The 13,985-nt window shown below is 26.9% G+C and overlaps 1 protein-coding gene across 3 annotated transcripts; it reads right to left on the bottom strand.

The window, feature by feature from the left end:
- Positions 1-1,773: 1,773 nt before the first annotated feature.
- LOC111027845 (DNA topoisomerase 2-binding protein 1) lies at positions 1,774-13,720 on the bottom strand. Of its 3 annotated transcripts, none has more exons than XM_022306302.1 (26): positions 13,471-13,720; positions 13,243-13,397; positions 12,215-12,347; positions 12,046-12,153; positions 11,784-11,985; positions 11,427-11,648; positions 11,197-11,352; positions 10,989-11,080; positions 10,759-10,922; positions 9,065-9,197; positions 8,015-8,141; positions 7,706-7,804; positions 7,445-7,635; positions 7,116-7,279; positions 6,851-7,053; positions 6,360-6,762; positions 5,871-5,940; positions 5,735-5,806; positions 5,349-5,510; positions 5,245-5,285; positions 5,083-5,177; positions 3,634-3,725; positions 3,509-3,565; positions 3,230-3,430; positions 2,419-2,627; positions 1,774-2,351 (listed from the first exon to the last, which is right to left on the bottom strand). In XM_022306302.1, the coding sequence occupies exons 1-26, from the start codon at positions 13,570-13,572 to the stop codon at positions 2,144-2,146; spliced, it is 3,861 nt and encodes a 1,286-aa protein (XP_022161994.1). In that variant the 5' UTR covers positions 13,573-13,720; the 3' UTR covers positions 1,774-2,143. The 3 variants fall into 3 exon arrangements, with proteins under 3 accessions (XP_022161994.1, XP_022161995.1, XP_022161996.1); XM_022306303.1 differs by having other exon boundaries at positions 13,243-13,418; positions 13,471-13,579; XM_022306304.1 differs by lacking the exon at positions 13,243-13,397.
- Between the last annotated feature and the right edge of the window lie 265 nt (positions 13,721-13,985).

Here is a 13,985-nt window from a genome sequence, read left to right as displayed (position 1 = left end):
TACCCCAATTCCGTTGGCAATTTGTATGTACACGACCGTTTTTTTCCCAAATCCAAGATTTTATCTATTATGATAGACGATCCACCCCATGAAAGTTGTATGACATAGATATCGCCTTTAAATATTATTCTCCAGTTTGGAGAATTTCCTGAATTCGATCTTTTGATATTCTTCATAAATTGAGTCATTGTGCTTTGAACCAATTTAATACTATTTTTTATATTCTATATCAGTTACCTCAATTATGTTCGTCCTATATTTCCTTCCGCGCATTACACAAAACCTATCGATTGCTGCTTCGCACATTGACACTGGTGTTTACTTAACACTAGACACTAGTATTTGAGAAAGAAGGCAAGCCTTTTCTTCCAGTGTTCTGAATATATATATCATTTCTAGAGATAGTTAAGCAACAAAAAAAATTAAGTAAAATCATGATTATTAATAATTAGCTAATACTTTAGTATACTTTCATAGGGTTTTGCCGACGACTATCTCAACTTCGATTGTTGCCGAAGAGCTGTCTCCGTACACGTTGCAGCTGTAGTGTAACACCATCATCACTAGTCGCTTGCTTTCGCATCGACTTAACATAGACGTGCGGTCTTTCTACTTAATCCAAATATTATGTTTGAGTGTCTGACTGTTTTGTATTTACATATTGTTATGAGTGTTATGACCAACCTTAAGTTTATGGTATACAATACGATGGTGAGCCCTGTTTTAACGATCGTTGCCATTACCTCTGTGGATGCCGTTAATCTGCGGCGTTTTTTTGTTTAGCGATACCACTAGGCCATTATTGGCCAGCATCACGTGAGATTAATCTATTAAAATTTTCAAAAACAGTAAGTCCTAAGTAGTACCTCCGCTAGGAGGCTTCAGCAGTTTGTCTAATATGACTTTTTATTTTTTTAATTTTATTTATTTTAGCTTATATTTACCATCAATTGTTCTTTTTTTTTTTTGAAACAGATCGAATAAAACACTTATGAACAAAAAAAAAACCTAAACTGCAAAACAGTTTTTTTTATAAAAGACAATAGTATACGAATGTACTAAATATAATGACTTCAGTGACGCAGTTATTGTTGTGGGATGTCGATACTTATACCGTTAATCGGCACCACTGTGCACTGTTGTGAAAATATTTATCATCGCACTTATAAACAACAATTTGCATTATTATATATTATATCGTAATTAATATTTATTTGTGTATATTTTTTTAAACTTGGATATTGAATACAAAAAAATGTTATGTTTAATATTTTTATTGCTCAATTCGATGTAATTTCCTGACTGGAAATCAAATATCTATAACATTAGGTATACTTATCCAGGGGATTATATAATTTGTTATACTTGGATCAAGTATTATCACCTATTTATTAAGTAGTAATTAGAACAATATTCGATAAATATTACAGAACATAAAACATTCAATTATGAAATATATATTAGTCAATAAATGAGTTATTTACCGATTTACATTTTTGTGATGATGACAGAATTTTAAATGTTGTAATATAATAAAACAAAATAATAAATATTATTGTTTGACAGCATAACATAATTAATATAAAAGTAAAATAAATTGTATTCAGTATTTCTTTACAACATAAAAGCTATAGCTCAGGTTTTCATTTTAATTGATAAGTACCTACTTGAATTTTTAATAATTGCTGGACTTTTACAAAATTTAAATACTATAAATTCATTAAATCATAAGTACCTTCCCCTTTATTTGTAATTAAATATTAATACATGCTGTTTTTTTTTTTTTTTTTATTGATCCTTAAGCCCAGCGACTAGGCCATTAGCTAAATATGCAGTTTTACTTAACTCGTTAAAAATATTTATTCAATTATCTTTATTGAAAATTGGTCGGTAGATAATAGTGTATGGATGTTTTAACCACATTAATACATTTATAACATTTATATATATCTATTGATTTGAAATAATTTGGTTTATCACAAAGTACAAAACATCATTAAATAGAGGTATACAGCTTATAATTTATATTAGATTAAAAATTACAAATAATAGTATTCATAAACAATATAATACCTAATATATAATGTCTGATGTAGATAAAAAATGACAACAGTATAGTATATTTAATGTTCACATTATTATGTCACGTATTGGGTGCTAATCTATTATAGAAAGCTTGGTACTCGGGTATTAGATATTTTAAAGGATCTGGTGATGGATCTTTAATAAGAAAATCAGCCAGAAACGGAGCTGGTAATAGTAATATACCCTTGACAGCAATTTCGCTTAAAGGAACTGGAATATTACCATACCCTTGGTCAACGATACAATGAGTAGACTGCAACAGTTCACTAAATAAAAATAAAAGTTAAAATCAAATCAAACATTTAATAATAAGTTATTAATAGTTATATTTACTCTTTATCCAGTATCACTCCACCACCTGCTCGTATAAGACGAGTCAAAGCTTGGTATCTATTTTCGGATGTCATTAATACAGCTTTCATACCGCTGAATGCTGCAGCTTTCCCAGAACAAATTTTAGAACGCCATCGATAACCGGCTCCGTGCAATGGTGTAGATAAAGATAATTCAGATAAAGGATTTCCCCATTCATATTTATCTTCCTACAAACATAAGCAAATAAAAATAAAAATGTATTCATTTATTCAAGTACAGTAGAACCCGTTTAAGACGCTCTCCAAGGGACCAGTTACAAATAGCGTCTTAAGCGGGAAATCGTATTACACGGGAACAATACATTTTTATTATATTTTACAATTGTTATGTATCTATGTTCTGTGTATACAAATTATATTTTTTACTTAGCAGAGTGAATTATTACATTTATATTACATATTATTTTATATTACCTATTTAAAAAAATCATGTATCTTTCTATCTAATCGTATCTAATCGTCCGATAACCGGTACAAGTACAAATACATTATTCGTTATCGTTACTATTAGTGAGGTATTTCTTTAAATGTTATACAATGTTTATGTATATACAATGTATTTTTATATTAACATCATTAACAAGACGAGCATCTTATCAGGGAACATAGAGCGTATTACCCAGAGTTGATTACATGTTAAATATTGTCAAAATCAAGGGACTCGTAAAAATGAGCATATTAGCCGGGAAATCGTCTTAAGCGAGAGCGTCTTAAAAAGGGTTCTACTGTAATTAGAATAACAAAGTTCAAGTATATAAAATTTTACTTACTGGCAAAAAATAATTTTCCTCCAAACAATCATCAATATAGCTTGGATGTAATATCCATTTTCCAGAAGCCAGTGAACATAAATATTTTTCACTCCTACTTGGCTGGTGCATAAGGACATGTGTAACATCTTCACAAAACATGGCACTTCGCAATACTTGAGCACCAAGTTTTTCAATTGCACTTTCATACTTTTGTCGATCCTATTGAAACAAATAAATATTTTATAGTTCTTCAAATAAAATTTAAAATATCATTCATAAAATAAAATATTAAGTTACACTAGTATTCACGCTGGTTAATATAAACTTTTTATTGCACTCGGAAAGCCTCTTCAACTGAAACGTATGAATCATATTATACATAGATATTTGTATGCGTATACATTAATTATTTAACAACTTACCCTGGCTTTTTCTTGTTGTTCAGTTGGATCTTCCCATCCAACTGAACATTGTTGTGATGATTCTACAACTCGTTCTTTAAATAGAGAGTTTCCTACACAAACAAACATTTTATTGTTACAGAAAAATGAAAAATGTTTGGAACTATTGTTATTAAATTAATTGAACACTATGCAATATTAAATATAAATATAATAATATAATAATATAAATTAAATTTATAAGATTATATCAGTATAATGTTTTATTTACTATAAAAATAACCATATGATATATTATTACATTTATTAATATCATTAACAGTGTAAAGCATGAACATTGCACTAAGTATATGATATAAATCACTCTCGTTTCAAAACCATTTAACGAGTGTTGTTCAAACATTGGCCCTGTTAGTTATAGCAATATAGTTCAAAAATACACAGTTCAAACTTAATAAACTTCTGCTATCATTCCAATGTACTCAGTTATCAAATATTATACTCTAGTTTGATTAAATTAAACAACTCAACTTGACCAATCCATAATTTCTCCCAACTCAGCTCTGGCTCTCGCAGACTTAAATCTCTATAACCTCTATATGAAAATCATCAGAGACCTAAGACATTTATCTCTTCTCCGGAATCCCAAGCTCCTTGGCCAATCTTCCCCAAAAGAAATGGTCAATTTCAAATTTAAACTGAATGGGAACATAGGCCATGGTAAATAAGACAATGTAATCAACATGGCAAAGATGTGGACATATCATGAAGAAACTGGGTGACGTTTACACTAGAGCAGTAGAGCTATTATTGTGAATTTCATTTTTTACTTTAGAAATCAAAGTAACTGTAGAATCCATTAATGAAGATTTATTAGCTGATGGAAATTTAATTATTATAATTAATTAATATTTTTGATGTTATATTATTAAGATGTGGACACATCATGAAGAAACTGGGTGACGTTTCTAATCCAAGGAGTGGCTTTGTAGCACACATTTTACAAGACTGCCACAGAGTAAAATTCAAAGAAACTCTCGAGGAAATTGAAAACTCGACAACCCCTGAATCAAACAAATGATTCAAAAATCTATAATTTATAAAATTTGTTATTTAAAACACTCAGTTTATTACTCATTGCTTACTTATAAATGTATGATACTAGGCATTTAAAATTATATAATTTGTGTTAAGTGAATACTTATTGTTCAGATGTTATAATTATTAAAAATAAATAAAATAGTTAGTTCAAGGTTAGTAGTTTATTTTTTTAAGGTGTTGATGATAATTTATTTATTTAATTATTATTATAAGTAATATGATGAGATTATAAAATACTATTGAAGATTTAAAACTAAGGATCTATTAATTTAAACAAGTTCTTGGAAAATTAAATAAATTAACAAAATTAGAAGCTAATTTTAACTTTTATTCTAACAACTGAATAGAAACTTCAAACTAATTACTTACTTGCATAATCATCTTGACTTTCTGACTCTGTTCTAGAAAGAGGAATTTCTGGTTCTCTTGATGCACATAAATCTTGTTGGAGTTGTTCGATTGTCCTAAAATAAGCAGAAAATACTTTAAAATAAAAAACATGTTGTAGGTAGCTAAAAATGAAAGACAAACCTCCTAAATTCTTGTTTATCTAACGATTGCTGCTTAGTATCCTAAGAATGATAAATTATTGAATTATAACTGTTTAACTATAAGTAAACATTATATTATCTCACCATATTTGGCGATACAGTATTAGATTTATTATTTTGAACTTTTGATATTTGTGAATTGTTATGCAAGTTGTTGTTGGACACACTCGGAGAACGATATGACAAACTTAAACTTTTTAATGTATCATTTGAATTAGCATTTGTTGAACTTATATCATTTGTTTCCTAAATATAAAAATAATTATATGATCATAAATAATTAATTACATAAACAGTTATGAATTATTTTATTAGAAACTGACATTTCAAACTTGACAGTTACAAAATACTTAGCAATTATTTGCATTTGTTGTAATACGTTATTAAAAGTAATAAGACTATTTAACTATAAGAATATAAAAATAAATAATTCTATTGGTTTATTTAAAAACTATAACATGAATATTTACTTCTTGTTGATTAGTATTAGCATGTAGATGTAAAGATTTGTTCCATATTTGACGCTTAAGCTCGGTCAGTGGCTAATGAAAAACGTAAAATATTTTAAATACAAGAAACAAAAACATTATCAGCAAAAAAACTTACAGTGCTATTTCGGTTCTTTAACTTAGGTTGTGATATTTCATCGGGACCATCAGGCAAAGTATCTATCCATCTAAGCAAAAATCAAAGTTTATAACTAATACCTGTTTATGCATTATTTTTAACAAGGTTCAACTGGTAAAATTAGATAATAAATATATTTTATATTTAATCAAAATTACTAAAAAACGGTTAAAATGTCAGGCTTAAACTATAAGGTTTTCTGAACAAAAACTTAATATAAATAAATCATTAATTATTATACTAAGTAAAAGATAAAAGACCAAAAATAATAATTATAAACATATCAGTGATCATCGTAATATTTTTACTAACTACTTGGTTAAATTAACAAATTTAACTTTAAATACATAGATGTAAGTTAGTACTTATTTTTAAATTTGTTGATTTAGCCAAGTAGTTAAAATTATAAAGCAACAATCAATTTAATTAGAACGATAATTTTGTATAGCTTAATAGTAATGAACATACTTTTTCCATTTCTTTTTTGTTTCTGGTGTAACAGGATCATTACAAAATATTTGTCCATATGGAGTTTCTGGGGTTTTTAAATTTTCTATGAAACTATTTGAAGCAACCGGCGTAGAACAACTTGATTTCAAACGAGCTATTGCTGGCTTATATTTGTTGGAAGGTGAACATAAGACTTGAGAGTTTGGAATCGTGATTTCAACAGAACATTTCTTTTTTAGTGGTGGTTCAATATCATCCTCAGTGTCTTTAAGCGGTACTGCTAATTCCGAATCAACATCATTATCTTGCATTGCAAGTATCGTTAATTTTTGAGTAAACGATGTAGAGCTGTTATTATGAATTTCATTTTTTACTTTAGAAGTTGAAGCAACTGTAGAATCCATTGATGAAGATTTATTAGCTGATGGAAATTGAATTAACATAATTAATTAATATTTTTGACTCTATATTAAAATTTAAACAATTAAACTAATTTATGTAGTATCTACCATTGAAAGCAATTGGAAATTTGTCTTCTGGTAAACGGTGTTTGCATGTAACACATTTAAGTAGCCATTCTTTAGATACAACTGGTACGCCCCATTTAACTGAGGCTTCATATTTGGGCCCTTCTGGTGTAGAACAAATAAGATGAGTTGTCATCATAATGTTGTCTTCTGGTTTTGATTTTCTAGACAACGCATCTTGAAAACTAAAAAATGAGCATGTGTTGAAATTAAATTTATAATTACAAATAAATTATAATGATCTTACTTTGCTCCAAGAAGTAGTGAAACTTCTTTTAAGAAATATCTTTCAGATCCTGTATAGTTGGTGATGCTAATCACACAGTTTTTTAGAGGCATAGAACCACTAAAAATTACTGGTTTATGATAATATTCTACAGGAATTTGTTCAACATTATTATAACAGTCTTCCTAATAATAACAACATTAATAATTAATTAGTTTTAAAAAAGTTAAATACTTATAAGTTCATTCAATTGTGTCTGCACAAGAGCACATCCATATGACCATATTAAGAATATAGTGCTCAGACAACAATACTATTTTTGCATAAGTATGACTTAATAATGTACTTACTATCCAAAGACAACTAACTATGGTGGCTTTAATACTTAAAGACTTCTCATTAAATACAATAGGAACAACAACATAATTAATTTGTCCTCGAAAACTACGTGTATTAACTGCCACACCACCCATTGATATTATTTTACTTTTTATTGATGGCAACTGATGAGCATCCAAATCATGCAGAAGGATAGTTAACCCTATAGTCAAATTATAATACATTATTTTATATTACAGTTAGCAAATAAAAGTAATAATAATTATAAAAACCTTCTAATACAGATTCAAGTTTACTATCTTGAGTGGACATAGTATCTTGTGTTGTACAAGAAGATTTTTCACTAGAGGTATCATTAAAATTTGCGTTTTCTAAAAATTATAATGTAATGATTAGTATTAAATAAATATTAAATTAAATTTGTATAAATGTAGCTAAAATGTACTATAAATTATCTGATTTTTTATAAATTCTAAAAATGTAATTGTTAGGATTCTTAATACATTTATTTTAAATAAATAAAACATGAATACAAAATTTTAGTATATAAATTGAACAATTGTAAACTGTACGGTACTAACCAACATTCAAATACTGATCGATAAAATTATCCAATGGCGGATTACTGGTTATAGAAGAATTTTGTAGTTTAGGTTTATCTACAACTCTTGGTTGAGAGAGTGTAGAATTTTTCATCATATACAATCCCTAAAAAAATAATTATAAAAATTGTATACAATTTGAAACACTATTATAAAACTAGCCAAGTTTAGAATTAGAAGTCCGAAGTTAGTAAAAGATGTTAGAACATTTTTTGCCAAATACTAGGATCTGTTCTCTTTATATTAATAATTTTTATGCGAACAATGAAAGAACAAGTAAATTACATTGAAGATTGATTTGTTTGTGAAATATAATAGGACGTCAGTGCAATATTTGTTTTCTTTTCCCAGATAATAAAATGTATTCACGTAAAATCTTTTGGATAATTTTTGAGAAATATTAAAAAAATTACTCATTTCAAAAACTTTTAAGGATAATATTTTTGAGGGTTCAACATATCAGTTGTATATTTTGTTAAACTTTAAAAATAAAAATATTGTAATTTAAATTGGTATTAAATTGTTTTCAGACAATATTTTGATAAATCGATGTCATACTCTCATAAATATTATTCACCATACAATTTTTAATTCAGATTACTCAAGAACATAGAAAGTTGAATTTGAGTGAATGGATTTTGTCTATGTTGAGCATGGACTAGAGAGAAGAAACAAACAGCACGCTGATATCCTCTTAATGTATCAAAATAAAAATTGTAGAATATGCTTTGAAAATGTTAGCAAAGTGAATAAAAAAACCCTCTAAGCTCAAGTTTAAATAAGAGCATTATAGATGATTATTACAAATAATATATGATATTATTTTATAAAGATTTAGAATATAAGTATAAAAGTACAATATAAGCTATATTAAAAATAGAACCAAACAGCATGAGTGCACTTTTAGTAAAATTATATTTGTATATTTTTTTCAGTTTATGTTCTTTCATGTTCTTACATATTAATGTATATTAGCTGCTTTTTACTGTAATTATAACTATTGAAATTATGTATTAAATAAAATAATACCTTTTTGCTAAGAGGAGATGGAGATTCAGGAGTAAATGAATGAGATGAATCCATAGCTAAAAACTGTTCTTCCGGAGCAGTGCATTTCAAATTTATACTTTCAAGTAACCAATTAAAATTCACAACATGAGGTCTGAAGTAAAGTGTTAAGTATAATTTACAATAAAAAAATCAGGATTTTAAATTTTAATATTGTTTATTAAGAAGACACCACACTTTTAAGAGGTTTAATATAAACAAACATAAGAGGAGGTAAGTAACTTATGATTGGTCTCACCTTAGTACTTCAGTTATTTATTGCACAATTACAAAATTATATCGAAAAATAGTTTCACGCAAAAAAATTACCGAGAAGACTTTGTTTATTGAACTTTTATAATAAAATGATAAAAAAAATAGATTTGCAATGTTGGTTTTTATTTCTAAAATTTAATTTTAAAAAAGCGGGAAAGTGGATGAAGCTCTGCTGTACATTAGGTGTCCAAGAAGTCGCTGTAACGGATAGTATTCAATTTGAATCCAATAATATCAAATCATTGTATATGAAAAAACGATTCTGAGCGGAGACAGTATGTCAGTTTAGGATATTTTATATTGTTATTACTTATTATTAATATAGTAGTCGGTGGGTTGAAGTAATATTATTTTTAAATTATCACTGATGCAGGAAAAATGTTAAATATACCTATGCAGAATTGGGCTGTTTTGGAACCAAATTGCAACAAAATTATAAATGTTATTCTTTGTGTTAATATGCGATCTTAATCAAATTTGAACTTAAAATTTCTGTAAAATATAACTGTATTCATATAATTTTAGATTTTTTAGTTATGGAAAAATTGATCAAGTGGAACCTTATTTTAAATTTTAAATCTTTAGCTATAAAAATTGAAAATTGTATACATTTTTACTACAAAATCATTTTCTATTTGATAAATATTGTCAAAATTTGAACATTGAATGCTTATAAAAAGAGATCATGCCTATGTATTTTTTAATATTTTTCAATTTCTATTGTAACAACAAATCAAGAGTCTTAAATAAAATTTTCATGCTTTTTGACTCAACCAATAAAATTTTATTGACATTTATAGAAAAAAAAATGAAAATTGAAAATGTCATTTAGAATTAACTAATAATTAAAATGATTTTTTCGAAAAATGGTTTTGAATAAAAATTCCCATTTTTCCTTAATTTTTTATCTGTTTTTCCTGTTGCTTTTGAAAACTATTGGGAAATTTAAATTTTGATCTTCCGAGTACATCAACTATATTCTTTTTTCTACTAGAAAAGTTGCTGTTGAAGAAAGAAAATCGAAGCACTTTTACTGCAAGAAACCGTGATACCAGACACAAAAAAAAAAATATATATAAGAACATACATCATTGTAAAATCAATACATTCATCGCTCCGCTCAGAATCTCAAAGCTGTTTAAGTTTAGAAACTGTAAAAATAATGGATTTAAAAAAAAAATTATAATAGTAATATGAAAAAATACAAAAATTAATGCACAGTCCTACTTTTTTTATCATGATGAAAATGTAGTTCAGTAGTTCTTATGAGTTAGAACAAGGTATTGTAGCCGAAGTAATTGTTACCCTCCAGAAAAAGTTTTAAGCAATCAATTTGTGGATATGTAGTATTCTCTTAATCACAATTAATAACTGCATTAAATCATAGGAGTTATATTTACTTTTCTTGAATAGAGTGCAATAATTTTGCAAGTGATGCAGAAAATTCACCCACTAAAATATGGGTTATAGACTCATTTAGCTCTGTGTATCGAATTCCACCAGTAGAAATTACTATTCGTTTTAATTTTTCTTCTTCGCTTAAACTAAATCCACTAAAATAAATCTGCAAATAATTAATTTAAAAACTAAGTATACATTTTTGAATAGCATTGTGAACATCAAAATTTACCTTACAACCATCCAAAATCGTGCCAGCTTTCTTTACTTCTGGCAAACTTAAATCATTTAAAATATCTTTATAATTTATTTTTTTTGAGTGATCTGTAATACAATGTGTAACAAAATTAAAATGTCAATATCATTTTTAATTTTATAAATGTGCCTGTTTAATAAATCAATTCCTAATAAATAATGGTAAAATAAAATAGTATGCTTACATTGTCCATTATTTTTTTTTGGAGTAGTACAATTTTCTTGTGATCTGTGATTATTTATTTTTTGGCGCTTTAACATATCACAGTTATTTATTGTTTCTTCAATTGTTGATTTGGGTTCAGCAACAATTTCGCTTAAATCGTTTTGAGAAAAATTGGCTGAAAAGTAAGTAAATTAAGGAATTATGAATGATAATACAATAGTTTTAACTTTTACTTAGTTTAGGTCATACGTTTAACATTCGATGAGGAAGGTGTTGAACTTAGCATTGTATTTTTGACAATATAGTCACGAGTTTCAACAATGTAACCTTTTTCAACACTGTCATAAATCCAAGATGGTTTTAAACAAAATAAACCCCATTGTTGTGCGTAAGTAAACTTTTGCCCTGTAGGTTTCATTACAATCAATATGTTAGTTTCATCTTTCTTCATCTGGGGAGTATATTTGCCACCTAAATAAGAAAAAAAATCCATGAACACGGGATAAAAATATATTTACATAGGAATCTCGATGACTTTAATGTCTGTAAGTTACTTGTTGAATACTTAAGGAGTTTCTTGTATATTTAACAATATAATTTTTTTACCATTTGCATCAATTAGAGAGATGATTTTTTCTCTATCTCTCCCTTCTATTCCGGAAGTAGTTATTTCCAGCTTATAGAATGGTGGACATTTGTATTTATCAAACTTAGATTCAGTAGCAACTATATTACGTTTGAGGCTTTCCTCCCAAACGGCATCTACCCATTCTTCAGTCATAATATTTATTCCATTTTCAATAGCTTTCTAAATAAAATCATAGTTTTAAATTATAATAAAATAAGTTATATATAAACGTTTACTTACAATATGTTTTTGAGATCCCGCTTTTCCAATCATTAAATGAGTAGTACTGTCTCGTAAATTATGAGAGAAAATTCCACCCATATATTCAACTTTTTCTTTTACTCTTTCCTAAACATTATAATAATTAATAATTAAATAAAAAGAAATGATATGGTGAACTCAAATATACTTTTTCTTTAGGACTAAGATTTGAAATACTTAGAACAATGTTACGCATTGCCATTGTATATACTGGTGAATTATTTTCAGGTATAGAAATTGATTCAACGAAACAAGTTCTTAAACATATTGGGCTAACAATTCTGGAAACAAAAATAATTAAATTAAAACTAAATAAAGAATATTAAGGTAATGGAAGTTCTCCTTAAGCTTAAAAGCTAAAACATTATAATCTAGAAACCACAATAAACTATTATACTCTATTCCTAAGATATTACAAAATAAGGGTATTTAAGGTAGTGACATTTAAATTAGGGTTCACTGATTTAGCGGCACAACGAATTATTTTAGGTATGGGGGGGTATTGGGGGTCTTTAATAATAAGGATAAGGTAATAATAATATATTACGTTAATTATTTAAAAATCTTAAATATTGATTTTTTTTTTTTGTCCCCATTTAAACTGGAGAGCCCAACTACATAGGTATATGGAAATACATAAAATAACTATATTACAGTACATGAAGTTATGCTAGGTTCAACTAGACATCAAGTGATTTTTACTTAGGTACATTAAAAAAAATCAAAAAAAATTACAAACAAAAATATTAATATTAAAATTATTTACAGGTGATATGAATCTAATCAAAAGAAAATTCTTACTATGGAACATATTCAAAAATGGCCAATGGGACATAATATTATGTCAACATGTCTGGTTTTGTGAGTAGTTTATGTATGTATGTAATATGTATAAATAATGAATGTTAGTTTAGATATCAAATCTGGACAGTAATTATGTCTTTTGTATTTTTAAGCATTATGTTGTCATAGACTTCAATGTTTTTAAAATTTGTATAAAATTAATCAAAGCTTAGTACCCATATAAAATTAAAAAATGGATGGATTAGCAACTATTAATTAATTTTTACCATAAAATAAATCAGAATAGATTTAAATGTTTAATATATTGTAATTAACTATTAGTTGATTTGAAATATTAAATAAATAATACATTAATCAGAATATTGTACTAACGCAGCTTTATTTTGTTTAGCAGCCATTACAATGTGTTGAAAAGCAGGTCCTTCAAAAGTGTCGTAAACAAAAACTTGACTTTTTTTCAACGATTTCATACTACAAACATCTGACTCACTGATCACATTAGTGGTAAGTTCATGATTAATGCAATCCTATAATATAAATATTATGATCTATATATTTTATTGATTTTTGTGCCCAAAAACAAAATACGTTACCACTTACTTGTAATGCAAGCTGCATAGTTTCAGACATATTTTCAATGTCTGTCCTGTCTTCTGTAAGGACAAAAAACACTTGAATGGTGTTCTTTTTTGATGACCACATAATTACAGGAGCTTAAAGAATATGATAAAATTAAATATTATATAAAGACACCCATGGCTAAGCAATGCTAAAAGCTAAAAATTTAAAAAGTTTAGATTTTTCAAATGAACAACAGTTAACAAATAACATTTAGCGGGAGCGAGATTAACTATTTTTTATCATGGTACTACATGTTCATATTATTGTGTGATAAGGTTTCTGATTATTTTGAAAAGTTATTTACTGGTTAAATATCTTCACCAAGGTTATCACACTTTTACCGCTGAACAGTAAAAAAGTGAGATTAAAGTTTTGTCTTAAATCACCATTAAGGATATATTTAATCGTGGTCATAATATATGGAATATTATAAAATTAAAATTTTGCTTAATACTAATACAATTACTAATACCATGTGCTTCTGCTGGTTTTTA

Source organism: Myzus persicae, unplaced genomic scaffold (assembly GCF_001856785.1).
Source record: "Myzus persicae strain clone G006 unplaced genomic scaffold, MPER_G0061.0, whole genome shotgun sequence".
In the NCBI taxonomy this organism is placed as follows: domain Eukaryota; kingdom Metazoa; phylum Arthropoda; class Insecta; order Hemiptera; family Aphididae; genus Myzus; species Myzus persicae.
This window is presented reverse-complemented; position numbering and strand designations above follow the sequence as displayed.

Coding starts and splice junctions, on each gene's coding strand:
- LOC111027845 (XM_022306302.1), bottom strand. CDS start 13,572: ATGTGGTCATCAAAAAAGAACACCATTCAAGTGTTTTTTGTCCTTACA. Junction 10,923..10,988: donor CGATTTTGGATGGTTGTAAG/GTAAATTTTGAT, acceptor AATTATTTGCAG/ATTTATTTTAGTGGATTTAG. Junction 2,352..2,418: donor GGAGTGATACTGGATAAAGA/GTAAATATAACT, acceptor ATTTTTATTTAG/TGAACTGTTGCAGTCTACTC.